Source organism: Oryctolagus cuniculus, chromosome 3 (genome assembly GCF_964237555.1).
Source record: "Oryctolagus cuniculus chromosome 3, mOryCun1.1, whole genome shotgun sequence".
NCBI classification, from domain to species: domain Eukaryota; kingdom Metazoa; phylum Chordata; class Mammalia; order Lagomorpha; family Leporidae; genus Oryctolagus; species Oryctolagus cuniculus.
Genome location: NC_091434.1, coordinates 118,649,055 through 118,675,781, shown reverse-complemented (window position 1 = coordinate 118,675,781; position 26,727 = coordinate 118,649,055). Strand labels below are relative to the sequence as shown.

General features: G+C 60.0%; 1 protein-coding gene across 1 annotated transcript in view; it reads left to right on the top strand.

Annotated features, from left to right (window-relative positions):
* HS6ST1 (heparan sulfate 6-O-sulfotransferase 1) overlaps nucleotides 1–20,610 on the top strand; it is a 38,865-nt gene extending 18,255 nt beyond the window's left edge. The window contains exon 2 of the mRNA XM_008258460.3: nucleotides 17,786–20,610. Coding sequence (XP_008256682.2) covers nucleotides 17,786–18,494 — 709 coding nt within the window. The 3' untranslated portion in view covers nucleotides 18,495–20,610. The remainder of the gene's footprint in view (nucleotides 1–17,785) is intronic.
* Nucleotides 20,611–26,727: the final 6,117 nt, after the last annotated feature.

Below are 26,727 nucleotides of genomic sequence, written 5' to 3'. Positions count from 1 at the left end.
CTTCTTGTTGTGTCTCAGCCGAAACCACTGGGAGAGGGGCCATCTGTCCCGTCCTTGCCCAGAGGGAACGCATCTGCAGCTTCATCTCCCCCGCAGGCCCTGCTTGCTCTGGGCTGTACTACAAATAGCTGTTTCATTTCAGCAAGTGCTTCTCATGCAGGTCTACGGTTTTTGTCTGGGACTCTTTTATATCCCTATTGTGTTCCTCTGGGTTTTGGCCTTGAGGTTTTAGCTGGGAGAGAGTCACCCCTTTGACTAGGAGTTTGCATAAAAATCGGGACAATCCGGTTCTTTTACAATTCGGTAGAAATAGCCTGGCGCTTCCTTTGTGAGAATTTTCCCCCTCACTTTTTATTTTGAAAAACTCAAACCTGCAAGCAGATGAAATAGAATGAACCTCAGGCCTCTCTCCTGGGTTCGCTGACCATTAACATTTGGCCACATTTGTGCACCTGCTATGTGTTCTTGCTCGCACTCCACACGCGTGTTTCTGTAGGTAGAGATGCACTGAAGCACACTTGAACTTGTATGTGCACCTACATGTGTGTGTGTGTGTGTGTGCTTTTTAGCAGAAAGTTTGGACCCTCAGTCCTTGAAGATCTGTAGTTACTGCTTGGATTTGGTTTTTGGAGATTGTAGGACAATTTGTGATTGCTTTATGTAAATTATCTGGCTGATGGCTTCTCTCTCTCCTTGTCTCTTGCATGTTCTCCTGGTGCCCCTGACCCGTGGCGGATGCAAGCAGGTAAGTCCATTCCAACCATCTCTCCTCTCCTTCCTGCTGCGCTGGGCCCCTCCTTGTGCCTGGCGCCGGTGCTGTGCACTCCTGGAGGCCTGATGCAAGGAGGAAATGGATGCCAGAGGCGTCCTCAGGGAACCTGTCACAGCCGCGCCAGCTGCTCGGTGCCAGAGTGCTGGGCAAGTTGAAGACCCAGGCCCTGTGTCAGCAGCAGCACCCTCAGGTCCTGTGGGCACCCTGGGGACACCTGCCAGCAGCAGATGCACGCTACGCAGAGGCCCATGCTGCTGGTGTCAGGGGAAGTGCGGCTGCAGCCAGCCTCAGTTTGCTTATCTGCAGAGTGGGTCTAATGGTGGTGACTGCTGCTGAGGTTAGAAGAATAAGGCAAGCAAATGCCTACCAGGCTCCCAGCCCCACTTGGGGGCACTGACCACAAAAGCACATGAGAGGGGCCACTCACAGGGTGGCAGGGGAGGGGACATCCTCCTGGAAGTGCCATCATCTCCCTGGTCAGGTGACAACTTGCCCAGCGTGTCCGCTGGAGGCGGTCACTGTCCCTATGAGCCGAGAGCCAGGTCAGCAGGCCGCAGGACAGTGGAAAGTGGCCTGTGGTTAACCGGGCGTGGACTAGCTTCTTTCTAGAATGTGCTGTCTGTCTGGGAAAGGGGAGTCGAAGGTTGCAAGGGTGAGAGGCCATCTCTCCACTGACTCTGGGTGTGTGCACTTAGGGGCAGGTGTGACCCCAGGGCATTGGACCTGGGGCTTTTTGCGTGGGCTCCTGGAAGAGGGGGTTGTTGAGGGCTGTGGACCCAGCCACCAGCTGGAGGGGAGCCCAGGGACACCCCCAATGTCTTTACATGTGCTCTGGCCCTCCTGACCCTCTCCCCGCCAGGAAGGTGGATGCTGGTGGCCTTGTGGCTTTGGGGGCATCCTGAGGCTGTTAGGGAGACTCTGAGCTCCCCAGGCCTTTCTGACTCCCACAGGAAAATCCAACGTAGTCACATATGCTCTTGCTCTTGGGTCAACATTTTTCAGGTTTATAATATGCACTTGGTTATAGAAAACTGGAAAAATCTAGAAAAAGTTGCCCAGGGCTCCCGGCTGTGGCAGACGCCCCTAACACCTGGTGTGTGTCGCGTCTGCCCCCTCTTCCTCTGTGCCTGTCCCTCGGCATCTGGCCATCTCCTCAGTCCCTGATGCAGTGCTGTGCTCATAACAGCCATGGAATTGTGCTCCTGGGTCCTCGCACAGTCACCAAGAGGACCATGCTTCCCGGTTGCCATGGGGTCACCGGGCCTCGGGATCACGTTGTGCACCCTGACCCCTTGTGTCAGTCCCTGAGCGCTGTGTGTGGGATACGTCACTGGTACGGAGCCCCAGAGGTGGGCATTCCTGGGCAGTGGGTACTGGCGATGGCCCTGCTGCCACTGGGCAGGGCCCGATGCTGCCTCTGACCTCTGACCTCGTTTGCAGGCCTCCACTTCTGTGTAATATTACAAGCAGCAAGGACCTGGGGGAAGATTAATCTGAATCCCGGTGATGGCTTCAGCCAAGGCCCTAAAGCAGGAATGGGCCCCCGAGCTCTTGGCTGGGATAAGAGGAGACTCAGGCTTTGTATAAATCGGCACGCAGCAGCCCAACCCCGTGCCCAGCAGAGGAGCAGGGCAGTCACCCGCCCCTGACCCCGAGGTGTGAGCATGTGTGTTCAAGCGGAAGTGACATCTTGCCTGTCGGCTGTCGGGGGCCAGAAAATGCCAGGCGGGCGGGTGTGAAATATGAACGGGCAGGAGCTTGGGTGCATCGGGAGGGCGCGTGGGCACCAGTGAGGAGGAAGTGGTCCTCACCCACTCCTGGACAGCACTGCTTCTGATGGCATCAGCAAAATCCGGGGCCGGGCTGCCCGCAGTTGTGCTGGCCTTGGGGCCAGCAGGCTGGATCCCAGAAAGCCGTCAGCCCTCCCCTCCATGGAGGCGGCAGGTCAAGGCAGCCCCTGAATCTCCAGTGTCCATACCCTGACCTGGGCAGGGGCCTGGCATTTCCTGGTCCTGTTCACCCTCAGCCATCCGTGGGGACAGCTGTCCCTCCCTGCACACAGCGGGGCTTGGGGGTGGGTGCTTCGCCTGCCCTGAGTCGGGGCAGCGTCCCAAGGCCTAGGCATGTCCACTCAGAGGCTCCCACAGCAGGGACCGCCCCGGTCAGAACAGAGTGTGACCAGCACATGAGCTGGGGTGGGTGGGTACCACAGTCATTGTGCCCGGCTAGGAGTGGCCTATGCAGCGCCTAGGGTTAGGTCGTCTGATGATGGTTAAGTCACCTCCTGCCTCTGTGACAAAGGTGACAAAGCTGCAGGCAGCCCCCAGGGGTGTGGCCCCTGCCTCCTAGTCCCTTGCCTCGTCCCAGGGGGAGAGAGAGAGGACTCTGGCTCCTAGCATGTGCTCAAAGGGGCTGCCTGCCAGGGGTTCAGGCATTGCCTCAGTTTCTCCATGTGTGAGGGCACAGCTGTGCAGGGGTCCAACACCCCCACCCCTCCACCCCCACACCCCGCACTGAGCCTTCAGCCAGGGCGGGGTTGGGCGTCAGAGGCCACGCCCCACCCGAAGGTTCTCATGAGGCCCTTTCCTTCTTGGCTTGTTTTAACAGTGTGGGTATCTTGAAACGGGACGGATGCTTCCGTTGTTCCCACCATTTGATAACAATGTGCAGCCCTTGACACGGCCAATGCATTTCCTCTTCTGGGGAGCAGGCTCCTAGATGAGACCCGCGGGGTCCTACCTCCCGCCCCTACGCTCCTCACCCTTCGGGGCTCAGCTCTGAATGTCACCCCGGGTGGGCTGTTATGGAGCGACGGTGTCCCAGCCTTTCCCTCAGCTTGCAGCGGGAGGGCCGGCCTGAGGCGCTCAGAAGGCCTCCAGGAAGGAGGCAAGTGACGGGGACAGCTGGCCATCCGTGTGATGCGAGGCCCGGTGTCTGTCTCCGCTGTGTCATTTGCATCCTCAGCCTCCTCACTGGGACTGAGCTATTTGGAGCAAACAGCGGTGGCGCCTGTCTCAGTGCAGGGTGGGGGAGGGGAGGCCCCCCCCCCCCCCCCCCCCCGCACCACAGTAGCTGGCAGACAGCAGCATCCACAGGCCGGGAGACAATGTGCGGGCCTCGGGGCAAGATTTAGTCTGGTGGAGCAGGAGGCAGACGCCAGCGTGCTGTGGGAGGGGCCCTCTGCTCCCGGGAGCTCCAGGCATCCGGTCCGGTCCGACAGCTCACGCCCTGGCTGTGGCTCCCCCGTGGGGTCTGCCCCCGCCGCGAGGACCTGCCTGCACACACTTTGTTCTTTTGTGGCCTCAACTCTGTTCAACAGAGAGACCAGCCCCCAGCCCTGGGTTGTAGGCACACTGTGTGCTGGAACCATGCCCCCCACAAACCCCTCCCACCCCCTCATCTGTGAACCCGTCCCTGCACCGCATGGCTGCAGACAGCAGCTGTCCCAGTGCTGGGAGGTGGATTCAGGCCTTTGGAGGTGTCTGGGCACGGAGGTGCCAGTGCAGGGGTGGGCAGGCCCGAGCACCCTCTGGCCTATACAAGCTGTTAGTGGCCCCAGAGGAGTCTGTAGGGCAGGGCAGGCCAGAGAGGGGGCTTCAGGGCTGCCTTGTTATCCCTGTCTCCCTTACCAAGCTCAAGGCCTGGGGACCAAAAGGATGAGCCAAAACCAGAAAAAAACACCGAACACCAGGCTCTGGGACAGCAGGGAAGGCTAAGAGCCAGAGAGCTTGGATACACATCAGCCCGGCCCCTGGAACGAGAGCAGTCACTCCCAGGCCTGGCCAAGTTCACAGCAAGATCCCAGTCACGGTCTGGTGCTGGCCTGGTGAGGACCAGTGAGCCTGAGAGACAGAGAGAGAGAGAGAGAGAGAGAGAGAGAGAGGCAAGCTCCCGTCCGAGCTGCTGCACCGGCTCCGGGCCCAGGCCCGTGCCACCTGCTCCTCAGCGACATCTGCACTGCGCCTGTCTGTAGCCAGGCTGAGTTCAAATCCTGGCAGCCCTCAGGCTGCGTCCTGATCCTCACGGCTAAAACACAGTGGCCCCGGGGCCCGAGGCTGGCTGGTGGATCAGGTCAGGGGCTAGCATTTCCTGGCGACTAGAGAAAGTCACCACTTTTTGGAGACTCGAGGGACTCGGGTAAGGGAGCAGTGGTCTTACCTCCAATGGTGCACACCCATCCACAGCACCCAGAGATAGGGTAGAGGGCAAAGCAGATGGCAGGGAGCGCCTGTGGGGACAGCGACTTCTGGGCCACCAGGGGACATGCCCAAGCTGTGAGGCCCTTGCCCTCTACAGCCTGGGCCACAGGGTCCTAGCCAGGAAGCCGAGGGCACAGGGCAGGGAGCGGGTGCTGGTGTGGGGCTGCCCCGTGAGGCTGCGTCTGGGCCCAGTCCCAGCAGGTGAGGGAGCCTCTCCAACCTCCATTCCCTTCCTGTTGAAGGAAGGGTCTGGGCCTGTGGCGTCCATTTTTGCCGTTTCCATGTCCACATCTCCTGCGCTGCAGGTGCTGGTTGCATGGTAGCTCCCTGGCTTGCAGCGGGAGGGCTGTGTCTGCAGCAGAAGAGGCTCCCGAACTCCCAGAGAGCAGCAGGAGGTCCCCCAGGCCTGTCCAGAGGGGACATTCCAAGGGTCAGATCCACACGCCTGCGGCCTGCCCTGCTGGCTCCAGGTGGCATGTGTGTCACAGGCAGCACTGGGACACAGGGCAGCTCCAGGACACAGGCCCAGAACCCTTGAGTTCCTGGTGCGAGTGCTGCCACTGGCGGCCACCGCCTTGTCTCAGGTCCTAACCCCTGGGGGTCACCTCCTCCGCTAAGGCCTCCCTGGCTGCTCTGTGTGTAGCAGAGCCTTGCACAGCATGACTGTCCAAGGACTCCCAAGCTGGAGGCTCTGGGCTCGTTCCCCCCAGCTCAGGGGTGCCTGCCACCGCCGCAGGAGCCCGCCCAGTGGGGAGGCAGAGGCGTGAGTGCTGCTGCCTGCAGGGGGATGGAAGTCACCCAGGGACCTGTCTGGTGGCCTGGAGCTGCTGGCTGGGGTGGCGTGACAGAGGCCAGCGGTGCCTGTGTTGTGGGCAGATCCCCAGGCCACGTCTCGCTGTGCAGCAGGGGCTGAGAACCCTGTCCCCATTCCCCTGCAGGAAAGTGGGCTTGGCGGAGTGGCCTGCCCAGGGCCACACAGACGGCAGCCCTGAGCCAGGCTTCTGGGTCGGAGGAGACAGCTCTGCCTGTGTACAAGACAGGTGGTGCTGGGGGTGGGGCTGAGCAGGAAAGTGGAGAGATTGGCAGCCCCTGGCGTGGAGGGTGGAGTCAGCAGGACTTTCAGCCCGGCCTTCCAGTCCGCAGGCCACAGGCCAGGGGTCATGGCTGAGAGCTTGGTGTGTCTGTGGCTGGGCCCAGCACTGCGGACAGGCCCCGCCCCCTCCAGCTCCAGAAGCTGCAGGCTTCGGCCCTGAATCACCCACTCCCACCCTGCCTGGGAGCCAGACTGTGGAGCGTGCGTGGGAAAGGGAAAGAGGTGCTGAGCGGGGGCGCTGCCCTTGCCCCCAGTGCCCTCCTGCCTCTGGGCTCCTGCCCATCTGGCCTCCCGGCAGGGGGCACACATGCTGTCGGGACTCTGGCCGAGCTGTCATCTCGGCTCCCCCCTCCCCTCCAGGAGGCGGCCTCACTCTGTCATCAGCCATCTGCCACCAGCCCGCAGGGGTGAGGTAGGGCTGTGTGCGATGCAGGGGCGCCTGTCCAGGAGAGCAGAGGGAGGCCCGCCCAGGTCCGGCCAAAGTCCGGGGCTTGGCTCCGCCCCGCGCTGCCCAGGACAGCGCTCAGGTTTCTGTGTGCAGTGGTTCCGGCCCAGGGCTGTCGGCCTGCACAGCAGGTCTGCGTGCCCATTTTTCTCTGACTCCTGATCTAAAGGAGATGGCTTGTCCATGCTTCTGTTCATACTTGAGTTAAAAAGCACCACAGCCCTGCCTGGACAAGGGGGCCTGGCCTCCCCCAGGGCTGGCGGTTCCAGGCTGCTCCGCCCCCACCCGGGCCTTGGCTCAGTAGGGAAGCAGTGCAGACAGGTTGATGGAGGCGGGCCGGGGCTCCAGCCCTCGCAGGCTGCACTTCCGGGGCCTCAGCATCTGCATCTGCAGAATGGGAGCCGCTGGTGTCGAGGATGGCCAGTGACGCACCGAGGGTTCAGGGAGTGCATTAACTTAGTTATTACTGTGCCCGACACTGCCAGGCGCCCACCCAGGGAGCTGCCTGCCCACCATGCCCCAGTCCTTGATACACTGGCTCTCAATCGATGGAACGGGTTCAGAGGTCAAACTAGGGCAGCGGTTTGTTTTCCTCTGAATCAGAGCCCAGCCTGTGGTGCAGCCACAGGAAACACTGGGGACCCAGGCTCTTTCTCTGGCCTCTACCAGCCCCAGGAAGTGGGGCATCTGCCTTACGGCCCAAGATGACTGAGGCACCCAGCAGTCACATCCACGTTCCAGCCAGCCAAAGCAAGCTGGGCAGAGAAGGGTGTCTCTGAGGACATCCTGGTGACCAGACCTAGCCTGGGCTGCTTCCTCCTCGGGGACCTGCCTGCACTTTCCTAAGCCTGCACTTAGGGGGCGCGTGAGCACAGCTGCCCTTTCCCGCCCATCTGTAGGAGCTCAGCTCAGCCGGTGAGCAGGGAGACCCACCCTGGCGGGAGGGAGGCAGGGAAGCGGGGCAGAGAGCGAAGTTGGGAGGTCAGCTAGGCCCCGCCTGTCCTGGGCTCCCTTCCTGCAGGACCTAATACACCTGCGGCCTCAGCCGTCCCAGCCCCAAGCCCAGCCCCCCACCCCCTGGGGGTGGCGGGGGGGTGGGTGGAGAAAAGGAGGCAGGGCAGGTGGCCTTGGGCCCCGTTCACTTTTCTGGGTGCTGCCCACATCTCTCCAGCCCAAACCTCAGGCACTGACATAGCGGCTCAGCCCGCCCCAACCTGCCTCCCCTCTGGCGTTCTGTCGCTTGCAGGTGTTACCTTGTCCTGGGCTTCCGAGGCAAGAGGTGGCTGAGGGAGGAGAGGCAGGCAGGACAGCCCTCCTCCCCTTTCCTCCCCTCCCCCAGGAAGCCTGGGCCCACCTGGCCCCCGGCCCCTGCAGGCACGGAGCCTCTCTCTGGTCGGACATGATTGGACAGCCCCTTCTGTCCCGCAGATGTGTCCAGGAGAGCTGCCTTAGTGCAGCATCCTCTCCACTGCGTTTGCAGCGGGCTCCCCCGCCTGCTGCTGCTAGCTCAGCACTTGGCGATCAGGGCTTTTCCCGCAGGCACTGCCGGGTCAGGTGCAGGGAGCAAAGCAGAAAGGGTGGGCCGGAGCCAGCGGGGAAGCTGCACTGACCCGGGCGTCCTTTGCTGTCACGCCCCGGGAGCCCGTTGTCTCCTCCGGGCTGTCGTCCCACCGCCGCCTCTGCCTGCAGCTGGGCCCCCTCCAAGGGCAAGGACACAGCTGCCAGCTAGCTCTGGCCTTAGTGGCCCTGGGGAGCCGTACACATGGGCCCCTTCCTGCCACAGGAAGGAGGGGGCCGCCAGCCCCACACAGAGCTCTGTGGCTTCCACTTCCCAGTGGGACTTGGAGCCAAGCTCAGCTTCAAGCTTCGATTTTTTTTTCTTTTTCTTTTTTTTCCTAAGGAACGGAGCAGGAGCCAGGCTGCCTGGCACTGTCAGGGGCCAGGGCTTCCTGGGGCATTTTTCTGTCATGGACTCCCTGGTGGTGGCTGCGTGTGACTTCCTTCCCGTGTGACAAGGACTCGGGCCACAGCCCTGTGATGGCCCAGGGAGACTGGGGTCGGGGCAGGAAGCAGGGTGCCCGCTCCCGAGTGCCTCCAAGCGCCCCAGCCCCGCTCTGAATGAGCACCTCTTCCCGAGCAGTCCCTCTGAATTCCTGGGACCCCTTGGAGTGTGGTTGGGTCTGACCTTGATGGCCCGGATCCTAGGCCACCAAAGGCACTGTGGGGGTGGAAGGCGACTCGGAGCCTGTCCTGCGGTCACTGCGTTGAAGCCAGCCCCTCGGATCACCATGGCACGTGTTCTCCCCCAGTGACTGTCAGAAGGCGGGGACACCACCATGTCTCATGTGGTTGTGGTCCCACCAGAACGGCCGTGTGCTCACACAGCGAGGGTGTGGCTGTGCGGGCCCCAGACGCCCACGGCCCAGGGACTGGCCACAGAGCTGCGGGTCTGAGCCTTGTGGATGAGACGCCCCAGTGTGACCCAAGGAAAGCAGCATGCCCGGCACAGATGCCCCCTGGCCGGGCTTTTCAATCGAGGACAGAGCCATGCAGAGCGTGCCAAGCTGGCCCTTCCCGGTCAGCGCAAGTCCTTAGTAAGGACAAGCTGAAGAAACCCGTCCTCTCGCCGTCCTGGGAGCTCCATGGGATGACCCGTTACCTTCTGGGGTGGGATTATTTTAAAGCTTTATTTCAAAGTCAGAGTTGGAGAAAGAGATAAAGAGATCTTCCATCTGCTGGTCCACTCCCCAGATGTCCACAACAGCCAGGCTGCAGCCAGGAGCTTCTTCCAGGTCTGTCGTGAAGGTGGCAGGGGCCCAAGCACTTGGGCCATCTGCTGCTGCTTTTCCCAGGCCATAGCAGGGAGCTGGATCGGAAGTGGAGCAGCCGGGACTCAAACCAGCGCCCTTCCGGGATGCTGGCACTGCAGGCGGCAGACAGCTGTACCTGCTACGCCACAGCGGCAGGCCCTGAGCATAAACATCATTTACCCTGACTGCAGAGCGCACTTGCCGCTGCACAGGCTGCCCCAGGCCTGTCTTGCTGTGTGTGTGGTCGGCTTCTTCCCATGCTTCCGGGATAGGTGATGCCATAGAACATCCTCCCCAGGTGGCGGCGCCACCTCCGTCAGACCCCTTCCCTGCAAGACAGATGCTGTGCTGGGCGGAACTGCCTTGTGGGCCCATCACCACACCCCAGCATCCTGCACTTCCTCTCTCGTGTGGCCTGGGCCAGGTTGAAGTCTTGTCTCTGGCTGGAGTGCCAGGCTTTCCGAAGGGAGACTCACTCCACCCCAACTCAGGAAGAGCCAGGCCGCCTGTGTGACCCGTGGGTGGGACGAGCGCCTCCCCTCTCGGAGCCCCGTTTGGTGTTATTCTGAAGGTGTGCATGGTGCTAGAGTCAGGTGCCAGGATGAGCAAGAGGGGGCTGCCTTTCTCCCAGGTCCCAGCACCTCTCTGCTGTCAGCTGCTGCCCCAAGGAACTCCAAGCCCCACCCCTGGGGGGGGAGGGACTCCTGGCCTGTGTGAAGATTGTCCTCTAAGAATCCAGACTCTAACAGGTGAGAGCAGCCGCTCCCTGGCAGCAGTATTTTGTCAAAGAACAAAATGACAACAGAGTCCCAGACGTTAGTGGGCTTTATTTGCAATTCTAGAATCAGACAACACTTGGTGCCATCAAGTAGAATTTAAGTGTTCCTTTGGGCTGGGCACAGGGGCCTGGGGTTCTAGACAGCGGGGCTGATGGGGGCAGACTCAGGAACAGAAGTGGGTTAGGTCATTTCAAAGTCGCTTCAACAGGAGATTCGCAGGTTAGCGTCAGGGTGATTAGGGTAATCTCCTGTGTGCGGATGAGGGCCAGAGGCGTGGCCTTAGCATGCCAGCTGCAGCCGGCCTGATTGGGAAATGACTTTTCCACAGGTCAGAGAACTTGGTTTCCACTGGAAGCTTTGGCGTGAGTGACTCCATTTTGATTTTCAGTCTGATCTATTGGGCAGGAGCTCCTCAGTCCCACTCAGAGGAGGAGGTGAAGGCAGGGCCTGCTCGCCACTCCCCATGACCCTGGGCTGTCTCGGTGCGCGTCACACAGTAGGTGTCCACAAAGGCCTGCTCTGGAGCTGGGCATGCTGAGGGTACCACGAGGCCAAGATGCAGTTAGCACCGCCTTCATGGAAGGTACTGGAAGGTTGCCACCCTGGCAGAGCATCGTTTGCCAACCAAGGCATGGAGCAGGGTCCCGGCCCCTGCATCTGAATGGGCGGCAATGGAGGGGGCCCTTGGGAGTGGAGCAGCCCTGTCTGCACCCCCACGGTTCTCCCGGGCGGCAGAGCCAACCACCAGCCGGATGCTTGGGCTCGGCGGGACCCTTGGTCCCTTTCCAGGGAGGCCGCAAAGCAGTCAGGCTCATTAATGCACGGCTAGTTACCAAACCACAGGCACCCGGCAGACCTGGAAACTGGCTGCCCTCGCCCTTCCTGAACAGGAACATTCCCCCTTCACTGCAACCCGCAGGGGCCCCCTGCACCCTCTGGGACCTCATCTTGCTCACCGCAGCAGGTGGACAATGGGTATGAGGGGGAAGGAGGAAAGAGGGGAGGCCTGGAGTTGGCTGGGTGCTGGGGTGGGAGGGGAGGCAGGCGGAGGGTGCAGCAGGGGTAAGGAGGGGCTGGGAGCTGTGGGAAGCTGGGGTTTGGAAGAGGCCGATGCACCCGTAAAGCCAGCCAGGGGGCCTCTCGGGACACTCTACAGGGTCTCAGTTGGGACTGTCTGCCTTCCCTTCCAAAGAAGGGACCTGTTTTCTGTCGTGAAGCATTGGGGACACTGCAGAAATCAATCATAACAATAAACACTGGAACACCTGCTGCCTCCCCTTAAGAGTGAGGACGTGATCAGGGCCGTGGAGCCACCATGAGCAGCTGTGGTGCCCTCCCCGGCACGCACTAGGCAGGCTGCCTGTGACTTGACCTTTCTGGTGTGTCGTCTCATCATAATGTCAACGTGTACAAGTGTATCAGGATGAATCGCAGCTTCCTGGGTTTTGTTCCCTTTTGAGAACTTGATAAACATAATCCTCAGAGCCCATGGAGTCCCTGCCACACCCTGTGCTTCCCATTTGCTTTGTTATGGTGAAGAGCTGGTGTAGAGTCCCCCAGGGAAGTAGACGGTGCTGATACTGCACTCACCACGTGGTGCACGTTTGGGGCTGGTGCACAGAGTCCGGTCCATACCTCCTGGTGCACACACCGAGGTTTCTGAGGCCGGTGTGGGGGCGAGGAGTCGCTGCCCCGGGGCATTCACACCTTCCATGAAGTGCCATGAAGACACTGCACGGTTACTGTCCCCATTCACGTCCCAGAGCTGCCGTCAGGAGCCAGCAGCCCTGCCTGTGCTTACTGTCACCACACTTTCCATCAGGCTGTGGCTTCAGGTGCCACTCCCTCCGTGAGCATGCTCCCGTGTGCTTTTCTGGCCAATCTCTTCTTCTCTTTCACTTTGAATTTTTGTTTTGTTTCTTAAATTTTAACTTCTTTTATTTAAGGTAAGCAAATGTCATGTAATTCATATATACAGGTTTAGGAACATTATGATTCTTCTCCCTCCCTCTCTTATTCCCTCTCTTATTTTTTAACAATGATCTACTTTCAGTCTGCTTTATACTCGTAAGATTAACCCTATAGTCAGTAAAGAGTTCAGCGAAGAGTAGGAAGAAAAAAGCACTGTTCTTCAACAGTCAGGACAAGAGCTGTAAACAGTCATCAAATCTCACACAATGTCCATTTCCCTCCTATACATTTGCTTTTAGTTTTTTTAAGTAACGTATACTTAATGACAAAAACTAACATTTGCTTTTTCCTTTCTAACCTCCCTATGAACATTTGCAATAATTTTCACCATTCTTCCGGTGTTTACTTCCATATTTATAAATCAGTGATAGTGCTGTTTCTTGATGTATTGATTTAAACACTGTTTACTCAGTGTTTTGGAGGTGAAACTCAAGCATTCTTACATATCCTTCTCCTTATACAGCCCATCCTCCCTGTAGAGTCAGCAATCATTGTTTGCATTATGATATCTCCGGAACTGCTGTTTAGTTCTGAGCCTAGTATGTACTTCCTTCCCTTTTGTATGTGACTTTCTGTTTTTCCTGAAATTGATGATTGCCTTATCTTTTAATGTGCTTTGTTTTCTATATTCGTAGACATGTTTTTCCAAATGATTCCAAAACCTGCCACATTCCTACCATTCTGTTAGATCAAGCAATATTCTATTGCCCCCCTCCTTTTTTCTCTGCAACTCTTAACTCAGCTCCTGACAGGCCCAAGGTCCTGACATCTGGGGTCTCTCTCCTGGGTTGCAGCTCCTGTCTCCCACTTTTTTTTGTTTTTCCCCACTTTTTTTTGTTTTTCTTGTCTACTAGATGAGACACATACTCCAGCACCTTCCTGAGACAGGATTTGCGGGTGATAAACTTCCTAAGTCTGTCTGGAAATGTCTCCTACACTCCTGCCTCACTTGGTTTTGAAAATTTGGCAGAGAGGAGATCCAGTTGGTCATCTCCCTCTGCGTCTTGAAGACGCTGCCCTGTTGTTTTCTAGCATGTGGTGTTGCTGTAGAAAAGTGGGGACCTGTTCTGACAGCCAGTCCTCCGTCCCCTCTTCGTGTCCTGTTGCTTCAAGGGCCATCTTTGTCATCCCAGATTTTCAGTCCCCACGTTTCATTTGCTGGTGCTCAGTGAGCCATTTCAGTGTAAATGAGCTATGTAGTCTGCCTCTGGTTGCTTCTGTCGTCCTCTGTGCCCACCTTCCCCTGTGGAAGCCCTGTTGGGGAGCACTGTGTGTACAGACCCTGCTGTGTGGACCGTGGTCAGTAAGAGGCCCTCCAACTTTCTGTGGGCTGGGCGCAGGGATCGGATGCCAGTTGTCTAGACACCAGAGGGCAGAGCAGGGACCCACCCTGGAGTGTGCACACTGTTCTCGTACCCTGGGTCATGAGCCACCCCCTCAGCACCTCCAGAGCAAGCGCATCAGGGGTCTGGCCTGGGTCTGGGGAAGGGGGTCTTTGACACCACACTACGCTCCGACCTCGCCGCCCCCTTTTAGAGGGGAGTTTGGTACATGAACAGCTGATGGTCTGACAGTAGGTGCAATGGGCAGCAAGGGAGACAGGGTGTGGGCGGGGCCGGCTGGCGGTGCCCTGCTCGATGTGGCGAGGCTGCAGGGGTATGGGTCTGGCAGGGTCACCCCTCGCCCAGTGTCACGTGTGCAGACAGGGGCAGGAAGATGCACATGGTGCTGCTGGCCCCATGGGCGGGTCCCACAGTCTTCTGTCTCTATGGCAGTTGTATCCGAGAATGGCACGGCAGGCGATGTCCTGAGCAGAGAAGTGCAGCACGCCCCATCCCGATGGTCACGTGGGCACCAAGCAGCCGTGGGTGAGCCTTGTTCTCGTCCCACCCGATCCAGCACCAGGTAGCACCCAGGGGGCCCTGTGGCCAACATTGGCCCCAGAGGCTAGGGAGGCTTCAGTCAGCTGCTCAGGCTCCCCAGGGAGAGCACTGTGCTGTGTGGGGGGCAGGGGTGCACTTTACTGTTTTGCTCTAAGTAGGGCACCCAACACTGCTGACCAGAACATGTGCCTCTTTGTGCACTGCAGAGGGAGGTCCCCAGCCGCCATCCCTGGGCTGCAAGGCCATGGGCCCAGGAAGAGCAGGCGAGGCAGGCGGAACTGGGACAGTGCTTTGCAGGAGCCTAGCTGGCCCTGTCTCCATGGACTGAGAGCATCCCACAGGCACATCCTTGCCTGCCCCCTGCCCGCCGTGATGCCGGCTGAGCGGATGCAGCAGTGTGAAGGGGGGAATGCGCCCCCTCCACCCCCATGCCCTCAGCCCCACACAAAGACGGCTCAGAACCCGTGGCCCGCCCTGAGCGGCCACACTCCAGTTTTTGCAGACCCCAAGGGGTAAATTGTTATATGCTTGAGTTAAGTACAGGAAGTGAACAGTCACGCTGTTCTAATGGCTGTCCCCTGCCGAGTGGGCCACCCGCCCAGCTCCCCGCTCCACCCACCTTGGCCCACCCGCACCCAAGATGCTGCTCCTGCAGACATGGGCACGGGAGCTTTGTTCCCTTTCCTGTGTGTGCCACAGAGGGGAAGCCGTGGCAGCACGTGGGCCAGCAGCCCCTCCCTGCACCGGCCACCGTCCTGCAGGCACGTGCCGTCTGCAGCTCCCGAAGCCACACAGCATGTGCACACACCCTCCAGGGCAGCCTGCCACCCCAGCTGCTCTCCACAGGGCCAGGTGGGGGCGCTTTTCCCCCCAGTCCTGCAGCAGCAATTTTTTTTTCCTTCATTTATTTGAAAGGCAAAGACAGAAACAGAGATCCTCCATCCATTGGTTCATTTTCCAAATTTTTACAGCAGTCAGGGCTGGGCCCAGCCAAAGCCAGGAGCCTGGAACTCCGGGCAGATCCCAACAGTGGACTTGTTCAGGCCCTGGCCCAGGAGGCCAGAAGCAGACTCCTGAGAGATGGGCCAAGAGAGACTGCTGGTGGGCTGTGTGGCTGCAGGAGGGGCCTGGGGAGCATCGTGGGCCAGCAGCAGCCCCATCCAACACAGGCAGCACCTTGCTCAAGAAGGGCCACTCTCAAGGGCCCCGCCTGAGCTGGGCAGGATGGGGCCTGTCCTCCAGGGTGGGGTCCCTGCCAGCCCCTGCCCTTTCCCGCTCCTCCCCTCTCCTAGAGCACGCTGGGAGGACTCACGACTTTGTGGTGGAGGCATGCCTGGGGTGAAGCCAGAAGCCTGCAGGGTGACTGAAGGTGGCCCAGTAGCAGAGGCGGCTTCACAGCCTGCCAGGTCCTGGGGCAGGAGGGGAAGCCCAGCCCAGCCCCGTGGGGGTGGCTGCAGGTGGCACAATCCCTGCCCAACCCCCACTGCCAGGACAGACACTTGACACTCCTAGGCCTGCCCGGGCAGCTCACCCCGGCTTAGCTGGCCATCACCGTACCTGGGAAGGAGGAAGGTGTGTTTGGCTGAGTTCGGAGGTTCGGATGGGACAGTCCCGGGGGCACAGGCAGCCAGGGGGCTGGAGGACAGCAGGGATGACCCCTTCCTTGGTGAGCCAGGAAGCAGAGAGAGGCTGAGCCGAACTGCATCCTGGAACCAGCCCACTCTCACAGACTGCCTTCCTGGGGCAGGCTGCCGATGCCCTAAAGGCTACCCGCCTCTCGGACGCCGCACTTAATCCATCACCCTTGAGCACTAATCCATGCACAGTCAGCCAAAGACTTAGGCATTTAAATACCTGCATGAGCTTGGGAAGCCAAAACCTGTTCATAGCAAAGCACCCTTGTCTAGGGCAGACCACAGAGCTTGAGGCTGGCCCCTCAGCCCGGCCACAGTGCTGGCGCTGTGGGGCCCAGGCGGCCACTGCCCTCTTGCGCATGTGCCCCATGACCCTGGAGCAGCTCGAGAAGTCTCAGGGCCACTCAGGCTCAGGACGACGTGAGGCAGCGCAGAGGAGGGCGGTGGGGACAGAATGGAGCGGGCAAGCCTGGCACCCAGAGCTTGGGGGTGACAGTGCCTTGCGCCAGGCAGAGGCGCGGGGTTGCATGGCAGATGTGGGCAGAGCCAAGCAGGACCACCCAGTCCCTGCCCCTGAGCTGCCCCCTCTGTGCTGTCTCCCACCCTACACCCTCCCTGTGTCGCAGACCCTGACACCTGCATGCATTCCCAGGTGAGAGCCAGGCAGGTGACAGGGACCCCTGGGGACCCCCAGATGCATCCCTTGTCAGTAAGCAGGGACTAGCCAGGTGGCACTAAATATGCAGCAAGGATGAGAGGGCTTGTCATGTCCCCTGGGACCTGCCCGATATGCACCCGACACACACTGTACCTGCGACACCCCTTGTGACCTTGTCTGCAGGGCCCCAAGCACCCAAACAGGCCTCTGACAGTGTCAGCCCCACCGTCTCACCAGGCACAGAGCACTGGCACTGCAGCCACGGTCACCAGCGTGGGTCTGGCCTGTGGTCTGGGCGAAACTTAACACCCTCTCTAGGCTGTGATCAAAGGAGCCTGGAGGACGGGTGACCCTGACCTCTGTGCAGAGGTCAAGTGCTGATGGGGAACCTGGGCTGCAGGTGTGGATCTTGGGGGGTGAGGTGCAGGCTTGGGGCTGCAGTTGCTGATCTCAGTAGGACCGGCCATGCCATCTGCCCCCTGGAGCCATAGCTGGCTCCCCGCAACCCCCCTCCTCTACCCTCAGCCCTGCAGAGAACCCCCAAGTCCCCTGTGGGAGGCGCTGGGAACCAGCACCTCCAGTTTCCCAGCCATGCCTCCATCAGCTCGGGTGCCTCCCCAATGGGACCTCGCCACCCTTGCCCCTGCGGGGCACAATGCCCAGCCCTGGGGTCACCTTACCCCCAGGAGATGTGCAGATCCCCCGGGGGCTGTCCAGAGGCAACGTGAGCTGAGCATTCTTGCTAAGGTGGAGGACAGGATGGATGCAGGTCCCCATCACCATCTGGGGAGTCCTGGGGCTGGAGAGTCCCCAAGAGGTGATGAGGGCAACCCTGGGCTCCTGCTGCTCTCCCTTGAGGACAGTCTAGGCTGCCCAGTTCTCCTCGGTGCAGGGGCTGCCCTTCCCACCACCCATGGGGCTGTTGCAGGCACAGCCGGCACCACCACTGCCATGTTTTGCTCACCTGTCTGCAGTGTCCTGACTCCCGCAGGCCAGGGACCAAGAGCGTCCTGGGCCCCCACCACACGGGGGCGGGGGGCAGGGGCAGAGCCCTCCTGGAGTGAGTCCTCCCTGTGCACCATGCAGGGGGTTGGCATCTTGGTGGGGTTCGGAAATATCTGGGAGACGACATCTGTTATGGGTTATGGCTTCTGGGGGCCCTGGGGTGAACCTCGCTGACCCTTGATGAGTGGCTCCTGTGGCAGCCCCGTCTGCACTGTCGACAGCTCCTGACATCTGCTGGTCCCAGGGGGCTGTGGCTGCACAGCTGTCCCCAGCAGATGAAAGCCGAGTTGCGCCTCCCCGGGAGCCGGTGGGAAGGAGGAAGCTGAGGCTGACCCTGCACGATATGGTGGGGTCACACTTGGTAGCCAGGTGCCCTTGGCAGGGGCAGTCCTATCTCAAGCCCCAGGCTTGGGGTTTTGCATACAGAGAATGCAACAATCAGTCTCAGAGCTGTGTGGCGGGTCTGGGATGCTGCAGCCGGGCCCCTGCCCTAGCGTAGCCCCGGTCCTGACCTCCCCTCTCCTTTCTCCGGGCAGGAAGTTCTACTACATCACGTTGCTTCGAGACCCAGTGTCCCGCTACCTGAGCGAGTGGCGGCACGTGCAGCGCGGGGCCACGTGGAAGACGTCGCTGCACATGTGCGACGGGCGCACGCCCACGCCCGAGGAGCTGCCGCCGTGCTACGAGGGCACGGACTGGTCCGGCTGCACGCTGCAGGAGTTCATGGACTGCCCCTATAACCTGGCCAACAACCGCCAGGTGCGCATGCTGGCCGACCTGAGCCTCGTGGGCTGCTACAACCTGTCTTTCATCCCCGAAGGCAAGCGCGCCCAGTTGTTGCTGGACAGCGCCAAGAAGAACCTGCGTGGCATGGCCTTCTTCGGCCTGACCGAGTTCCAGCGCAAGACGCAGTATCTGTTCGAGCGGACGTTCAACCTCAAGTTCATCCGGCCCTTCATGCAGTACAACAGCACGCGGGCGGGGGGCGTGGAGGTGGATGAAGACACCATCCGGCGCATCGAGGAACTTAATGAACTCGATATGCAACTCTATGACTATGCCAAGGACCTCTTTCAGCAGCGCTACCAGTACAAGCGGCAGCTGGAGCGCCGGGAGCAGCGGCTCAAGAGCCGCGAGGAGCGCCTGCTGCACCGCGCCAAGGAGGCGCTGCCGCGAGAGGGCGCCGAGGAGCCGGGCCGCGTGCCCACCGAGGACTACATGAGCCACATCATCGAGAAGTGGTAGTGGCGGCGCGGGCGGGGCGGGGGGACGCTCGGGGCCCACGGGCCAGCACCCCGAGGGCCCACCTCCCACCCCGCGAAGCTGTCATGCACAGGGAACCCTCGGCGGCCGCGCCCTGGGAGCGATGGATCCGTGGGGCTGGGCGAAGTGGCTCTTGCTATCTGCTCCAGGCCAGGGGGTCAGAGGAAAGTGCTAGAATGTCCTGGTGGGGACGGGCGTGGCAGGGCCTCTGGGGCAAGCAATGACCCTGCCCTCTTGCCCCTCCCCACCCCGCAGCGTCACAGCAGTTGGAGGTCTGAGGACAGTTGCTGGGCCAGGAGTGAGTCTCACTGCAACTATGCACACACCTGCTCCTACTCACCTCCGGCCCAGCCAGCAGGGCTGGAAACCAGCGCCAGGCAGCCACTCCTGCCCTCCGGGGGCCTCAGTGCCCCATGGCCTAGGAGGCCCCCTTTCCCACTCCAGCCACAATCAGAAGGCTTTGGGTCGAAAAACCAAAGCAGACTGATGGAGTCCTTCCCCCCCACCACCTCCCACCTTTCCCATAGTCCCCAGCCTGGGGTGGGCTGTGGGGAGGGGCCCCCGCACTGTGTGGCCCCCCTTTCTGCGCATCCCAAAAGGGAGAGGCCGTAACCAGGGATGCAGCAACCTCCCAGGCAGACGGGGCTCAGGAGAGGTGTGGGGACTGGGGTCCCTTAGCAGGCCGCACCAGCCCCCAGCCATCACTGGACACTTCCTCAAGGGCTCACGACACTGCTCCCACTGGCCATCGCCTGTGAGCCGTGCCTTGGGGCTGTGGTGCTTCCGGGCGGCCAGGAAAGGGGACTCCGGCTCCCAGGTTCTGAGCTGGAAGAAATGGCTCTGGTGGCCTCCCTGGCACCCAGATGCTACACCCTCCCCACCCCTGCTCCCTGCCTCCCACCCCGCCCTCTTCCCAGCAGCCCTGTGGGCTGGCCACTGGCCCTACTACAAGCCATGTTGCATATCCGTTGTAAGCACTTGCCCTGTGCCCCATCCCAATGTACTCTGGACCAGGCCAGCTTCTTCCCCTGGCTGGGCCCAGAGAGCAAGTGCATGTCCCTGACCCTGAAGCTGCACGGGGCCTCCTCCCTGCCCCAGGCTACACTGGGCCACCACAGGTGTGGGAGCCAGGGGATTCTGCCGCCCAGGAAGAGCTAGGGTGACGACAGGTGAGGCTGCTGCCAGGCAGGAAGTGGCTTTGATGGCTGCTTGTCTGTCACCTTGCAGCCTGGGGCTGGGCAGTCTGCACACAGGGGTGAGGAGCCAAGCCCCAAGGTGAGTAGAGGGAGTGGCTCCTTTGAAAAGGCGGTCAAGGTCGTTAACATGGGGTGCACCTGCTCTGACGCTCTCCATGTAGGCTGGGTGTGCACCTAGAGGGAGGGTGGGACATGTCCAGGGGAGCCCTGGGGGCCTTGCACAAGCCACACAGGGCACCGTGACCTCCCAGCAGAAGGCAGGGGCCTGGCTGCAGGCGGCCCCTCCTCGCCCTGGGCTTCCTGTGTGCACAGGCCCACACACGGAAGATCTGCTTTGTACATATTGGAACATGTTTTAACTTATGCCCCGCCGTCCCAGCTCGCGGAAGCACGGTGCCTTCCTCATCTCTGCCGCATAGTCCTGTCTGGGGCCAGCACCAGGCTGAGGTGCCCACAGGCCACCTGCTCTGGGGCCACGGTTGCAGTATTCCTGTAACCTCTCAAAGGACACCACAGACAGGGCGCCCCACCCCCATCTGACTCTGAGGACCCCGGGCGGCCAGGGGTCCTGCCCAGGGCTGAGACAGGTACAAACCCACAATGAGCTCGGCCACGCTCCCTCCTGCAGGGACAAGCCGGGGAAGGAAGAGTCCCCTGAGCAACAAGTCTGTGAACTTTTCGGGAACTGGAACTCTCTCACTCAAACCCGGGAGCGTTTAAAGCTTTATTTATTTATAGCTTCTTATTAAAAAAAAAAAAAAAGTGTCGAGAAGAAATCTTTGGGTCATTCGTACAAAAGGAAAAAAAAATGATTGACGATGGAACAGCAAGTCATAATCCTCCAGTTGTTTTTGTCTAGGTTGAGAATGAATGTTAGCAGACGAAATAAACCTCAAAAGGTGTGCTGGTGTGCTGTGGTGTGTGGTGGCTGCGCAGCGGGGGCTGGGGGGCTGGCAGGGGGGCTCAGAGAGCGGTGACCTGGAAGGAGGCGATGCAGGAGGACAAAGTGACCGTCGTCACCCCAGAGAGGAGCAGTTCATTGGCCCCTAGTACGGGTTTCGGAAGGTGGCCCCCAGTTGAAAGGCCGGGAAAAATACACCACTGGGCCACTGTCTGTGGCCCCTGCCCTCTGCTTCCAAAGGCTTCACATGACCGAGAGGCTGAGAGAATTTGGTGCCTGGACACCATCACTCTTCACTTAGATGTCCCCGGAGGTGATCTGTCACGTGCCTGTTTTTTTTTTTTTTAATTATTTATTTACTTATTTGAAAGGCAGAGTTACAGAGAAACAGAGACAGAGATCTTCCATCCACTGGTTCATTCCCCAAATGGCTGAGGCTTGGCCAAGGACAGGAGCCAGGAGCTTCCTACGGGTCTCCCACGTAGGTGCAGGGGCCCAGGGACTTGGGCCATCTGCTGCTGCTTTCCCAGGCCACAGCAGGGAGCTGGGTAGCATTGAAATGGGGCAGCTGGGACTCATCCCAGCACTCATATGCACAGGCCACAGCTTAACCCGCTGCACAGTGACGCTGGCCCCTGTCACATTTCTCATCCTTTTCCATCTGTCCACACACCCCTGCGCCCACGCGCATGCGCGTCTGAGACACTTCAGGATTGGGTGTGGTCATGGGAATATTTCCCTCCTGGATACTTTACAGCTGTCTCCTGGTAAGGACATCCCACCGCGGAGCCCAACCCCGTTACACATCCCTGCAGCTGAACACAGGTGCTCTGCAGAAGTGTGGCAGCGGCGGGGGGCGGGGGGTGAGCAGGTGCTCAGCCTCGCAGCTCCAGAGTCTGCGTCCCACATCAGGGGACCCGAGCTGCACACCCGGCTTCCGCCCCCCACTAATGCAGAGCCTGGCAGGCAGCGGTGATGGCTCAGGCAACTGAGTTACTGCCACCCATGTCGGAGACCGGAACTGAGTTCCCGCTCGGCTTCTGCCCCAGCTGGGTGCCCTTGCAGGCATTTGGGAAGTAAACCAGCGGGTGGGAGCACACTTTTTTTTTTTTTTTTTTTTTTTTTGACAGGCAGAGTGGACAGTGAGAAAGAGACAGAGAGAAAGGTCTTCCTTTTTGCCGTTGGTTCACCCTCCAATGGCCGCCGCGGCCAGCGTGCTGCGGCCGACACACCATGCTGATCCGATGGCAAGAGCCAGGTACTTATCCTGGTCTCCCATGGGGTGCAGGGCCCAAGCACCTGGGCCATCCTCCACTGCACTCCCGGGCCACAGCAGAGAGCTGGCCTGGAAGAGGGGCAACCAGGACAGAATCCGGCGCCCCAACCAGGACTAGAACCCGGTGTGCCGGCGCCGCAGGCGGAGGATTAGCCTAGTGAGCCACGGCACTGGCTGGGAGCACACTTTTGCTCTCTCTGCCTCTCAAATAATTTTAAAGTTCATGGCAAAATGGAATTAAAAGTTGAGGTGCAAAGAAATTGAAATCTGTGCATAATTTTTGCAGGAACTTTCTGCAGGCCCAAATGGATAAAATCCTGGCATCTCTGCACAGTCTACACCCGGGTTCCAGTTGTTCCCGCCACTCTTTAAAGACTGTGTGAGCCCAGAGGCGCACAGCCTCTGCTTAGGCCTCTCCTGCCTTCCAAGGAGCACCCCACCCACCCCCCTTCTTCCAGCTCTCTTAGTGCTGAGGTTTGCTGTGGCCAGGTGTCTCCCGCCAGGTCTATCTATCTATTAGAAAGTCAGAGTTACACAGAGAAGGAGAGACAGAGAGAGAGAGTCTGTCTTCCATCCACTGGTTCATCCCTAGAAGGCCACAACAGCCAGAGCTGTGCCGATCCGAAGCCAGGGTCCAGGAGCTTCTTCCAGGTCTCCCACATGGGTGCAGGGGCCCAAGGACTCAGGCCATCTTCTACTGCCTTCCCAGGCTGCAGCAGAGAGCTGGAAGGGAAGTGGAGCAGCCAGGACTTGAACCGGCACCCACATGGGATGCCGGTGCTTCAGACCAGGGCTTTAACCCGCTGCGCTACAGCGCTGGCCCCTACATACCTGTCTTAAAGCTGGATTCTGTTCAGGGAGAGGAACCAGTGCTCAGCCTGCTCCTTCCTTGGAGAGCCCCTACCCGAGGTGTCCTGTGCTTTCCAGGGGCTCCGTTCCTCTGAAGACCACTTTCCTCTTTAACCAGGGAGAAAAATGTGTTGGAAACCCCATTGGCAACAGCAACAGACCCAGGTGGTACTGTTGGCAGTGAGCTTAGCAGGAATGATGTCCACTGGGGTGACCACCGGAGCCGAAGCCAGGGGAGCCTCTGGTTGGCCCCCAACCCAGTCCTCACCCGCTTCCTGCCACCTGCTGTGGGGACCCCCCCACAGTCAGCCCCCCAGCTCCGCCATGACTCCCTGCCCCCTCCTGCACTGCTGTTCCACTTGACCTTGCTTCTCCTTGGCTCTCTGGGTTCAGTCCGAAGTGGCCCCACCCTCAGCCCCATCCCCTACCAGCGTCATGGCCAGCTGCCACCCAGCCCTGCCGTCCCGTCTCCTGGCCTGCTGGGCCTGCTCCCTGTGGCCTTACCCCAGTCCTCACCCACAGCCGATGGGCTGCCCCCGTCCTCACACCCGGCTCAGATTCTGTCAGCCCTGCACACGCCGCCATGCCCATTGTCTTCTCAGGGGAGCTGGGTCTCAGTGGACGCCCCTCCCCCCACCTGGATGTGCCTGGCCGCATCCCCTGGGCCCCTCCGTGGCAGCACAGCCAGGAGCCTGTCCTTAGATAACCTTGGAAGACGGAACCCCAGCCCCCGGCCAGGACCATGCAGCAGATACAGCAGCGGTATCCATGACATGGGGATGACTATCCCAGGAGGGCCTCACCCGGGGTCCAAGAGCTGGCCCTCGGCCCTTGGGCCTGGTGCCTCCTGGGAGGAGCCCGGCCTGGAAGGGCCTCTGCACCAGCCCCACCCCTGCCCACAAAGCAGCACCTGCGACCGTGACCGTGGCCGAGTCACCCAAAGACCAAGTCCAGGAGCTGCCCACAGCCAAGAGACCAGACCCACCCAGAGCACACCCAGGTGGGCCCCAGCCCCTCCCTTGGGCACACCCTACGCACTGCTCCACTTCTCCCCTTGTTTCCTGGCCCAAAAGGTTCTCCCCATGTTTCCCAGGAGGTGGGCGGGTCCTTCTTCTCTTCTCCAAATGAAAACAAAAGACCCTCCCTGGGCCCCTGCCTGCCACACAGGTCTGGGGGCTTCTCAGCCAGAGTGGGCCTGGGCAGACCCAGGGGAGGGTCTGGACTCACAAGGCACCGAGCAGCGTCCTAGGGCAGCCCACAGCAAGTAGCTCAGTTCTAGAATCGGACAGCGCCTCATCGCCTAAAGCCTAAACGTCCCGATGGGCTGAGCAGGAGAGGGTGGGTTTTATAGACAGAAGGGCTGCAGGAAGCAGAGACGAGGAACAAGGAACCACTGGGCATGGCAAGGTTCCTGTAAGGCGGGGCGGGGAGACAGAACCATGGGGAGATCGGGCTTGGTTAACCTTTGGGTAAGAACTCAGCCAGGGGCCCCTCCTATATAGTGGCCACTGAAACCAGCAAGGCTGGGGACCGTGGCCATCATGTCCCCTCTCTCCTGATTTCTCAGAGGGCCTGAAAACAGCTTCGTTTCAGTATGGTGGTGTGCAACTTGAGCAAGAGTGACTCCATTTTGATTTTTAGCCCGGTCTGTTGGGGGCCCAGTGAGGAGCTGCTGGGTCTAAAACAATGGCCTCCTGCGATCTGTATGTAACAGCAGACTGGCGCCGAACGCGCCCTGACTACTCCTGACTGCCCTCGCAAGTGGGTTTACGTCTTTTTAAAAATGTTTGTGGGGCTGGTGCTGAGGCTTAGTGGGTGGGGCTGCTGCCTGCATGCCAGCATCCCATAGGACACCAGTTCGAGTCCCAGCTGCTCCACTTCCAATCTAGGTCTCTGCTATGGCCTGGGAAAGCAGTAGAAGATGACCAAGTCCTTGGGCCCCTGCACCCACGTTGGAGAAACTCCTGGCTCCTGGCTTCGGATCGGTGCAGCTCTGGCCATTGCAGCCATCTGGAGAGTGAACCAGCAGATGGAAGACCTCTCTCTGTCTCTCTTTCTCAGCTTTTCTGTAACTGCCTTTCAGATAAATAAATAAATCTTTAAAAAAGAAAAATTTTTGTCCAGGGGCCAGCATTGTGCACTGGGCTAAGCAGTATCCTGGCAGGAGCACCAGTTCGAGTCCCGGCTGCTCCACTTGGGATCCAGCTCCCTGCTAAAATGCACCCGGCGAAGAAGTAGAAGACGGCCCAAGTGCTTGGGCCCCAGACCCAGGTGGAGTTCCAGGCTCCTGGCTTCAGCCTGGCACAGCCCTGGCCACTGTGGCTATTGGGGAGTGAACTAATGAATGGATCTCTCTCTTTCCTCTCTCTGTCACTCTGTGTTTCAAATACATAAATAAATCTTGGGGAGAAAATGTGTCCATGTAAGTCAGCCGTCTCTCCTGGTTCTGTAGGGACTGCCCCCGCTCCCCCCCCCCACTTCCTCCCCTCTCGGGCGACATTGGGAGCAGGCAGGTCCCCTAGCAGTGACAGGGCGCTCACCCGGAGCCTCTGCCAGGACCGCAGCCTCTGTCCATCCTCCCCAGCTGCTCTGTAAGGGGGTGTCCCGAGCAGTGGGGACTCCAGGTCTACCTGATTGCCTTGCAGGTGAGCAGAGACCCCTCCCAGGGACCCAGCCTGACCCCACTGTACTGCTAGACCCCCACCCCCCACTCAGGGCCAGGCCCCCAACCCCCTTCGCACTCATCCCAGCCTCCCCTTCCCACCCCTCCACCCCGCGCTGGCCGAGCCCTGGGGCCTCCCTGTTGGTCCAGGCCGAGCGCCCCCTGCAGCCTGCGGGGGGCACAGGTCCCGGCTGCCTCTGTGCTGGGGCCCCACTGCGCGGCTCCCCAGGCCTGGGGATCCCCGGGCTTCGGAAAACTCTTTTCTTTCCCAAACAAAAAGGCAAGCATTCAAGACAGGGCCTCCCGCAGGCTCCGGGGAGTCCGCGGCTCGGCTTGCAGCGCAGCAAAGCCCCTTTGTTCTCCCACGGTGCCCGCGCCCGCTGGCGGGAGGCCCTGGAGCTCCGCGCCCCGCCAGGGCGTGGCCCGCAAAGGACAAAGCTTCCTGCACAGGAAGAGCTCCAAGGGGCCTGGCGAGGAAGGCTTGAGGGGGAGCTCGCGGCCAGCTCAGGCCGCCCGCACTTTCCGGCTCAGGAGCTCACACGGGAAGGGACCTGAGCATTGTGCTGCTGTCCCCGGGCCCCACGCATGCATGGGTCCTCCCCTTCGTCCCCTAGTTGTACAAAACTGTGCCTCCCAGCCGTCCTGACAATGAGATGTGCTTCATCATCAAGAGAGAAATCACTTCCAACTTCAGCAAACAATTCTGAAAGAGAAGCAGCAGACTTCTCCTGCCGTCTACCTAGTGGCTAAGAGGAGGCTGTGATGGCTGGAGCTCAAGCAGCCATCTTGGACCATGTGTTGAGGAAGGCAGAGCAGTATATGTCTTTGGTGAGTGTGGAACCCCCTAAGATTTTACCTTTGTGAGGCCAGAGATGTGGCCACCATCTGCAATTCAACTATCCCATTTGGGTGCCAGTTCAAGTCCTGGCTGCTCTACCTTTTTTTTTTTTTTAAGATTTACTTATTTATTTGAAAGAGTTAGAGAGAGGCAGAGAGAGAGAAAGAGAGAGGGAGAGGAGAGGAGAGGAGAGGAGAGGAGAGGAGAGGAGAGGAGAGGAGAGGAGATCTTCCATTCTCTGGTTCACTCCCCAGGTGCCCGAAACAGCTGGAACTGTGCCAATCTGAAGCCAGGAGTCAGGAGCTTTTTCCAGGTCTCCCACATGGGTGAAGGGGCCCAAGGACTTGGGCCATCCTCTACTGCTTTCCCAAGCCATTGCAGAGAGCTGGACTGGAAGTGGAGCAGCCGGGACTAGAACCGGCGTCCATATGGGATGCCGACGCTGCAGGCAGAGGATTAATCTAGTGTGCTATGGCGCCAGCCCCCAAATAAA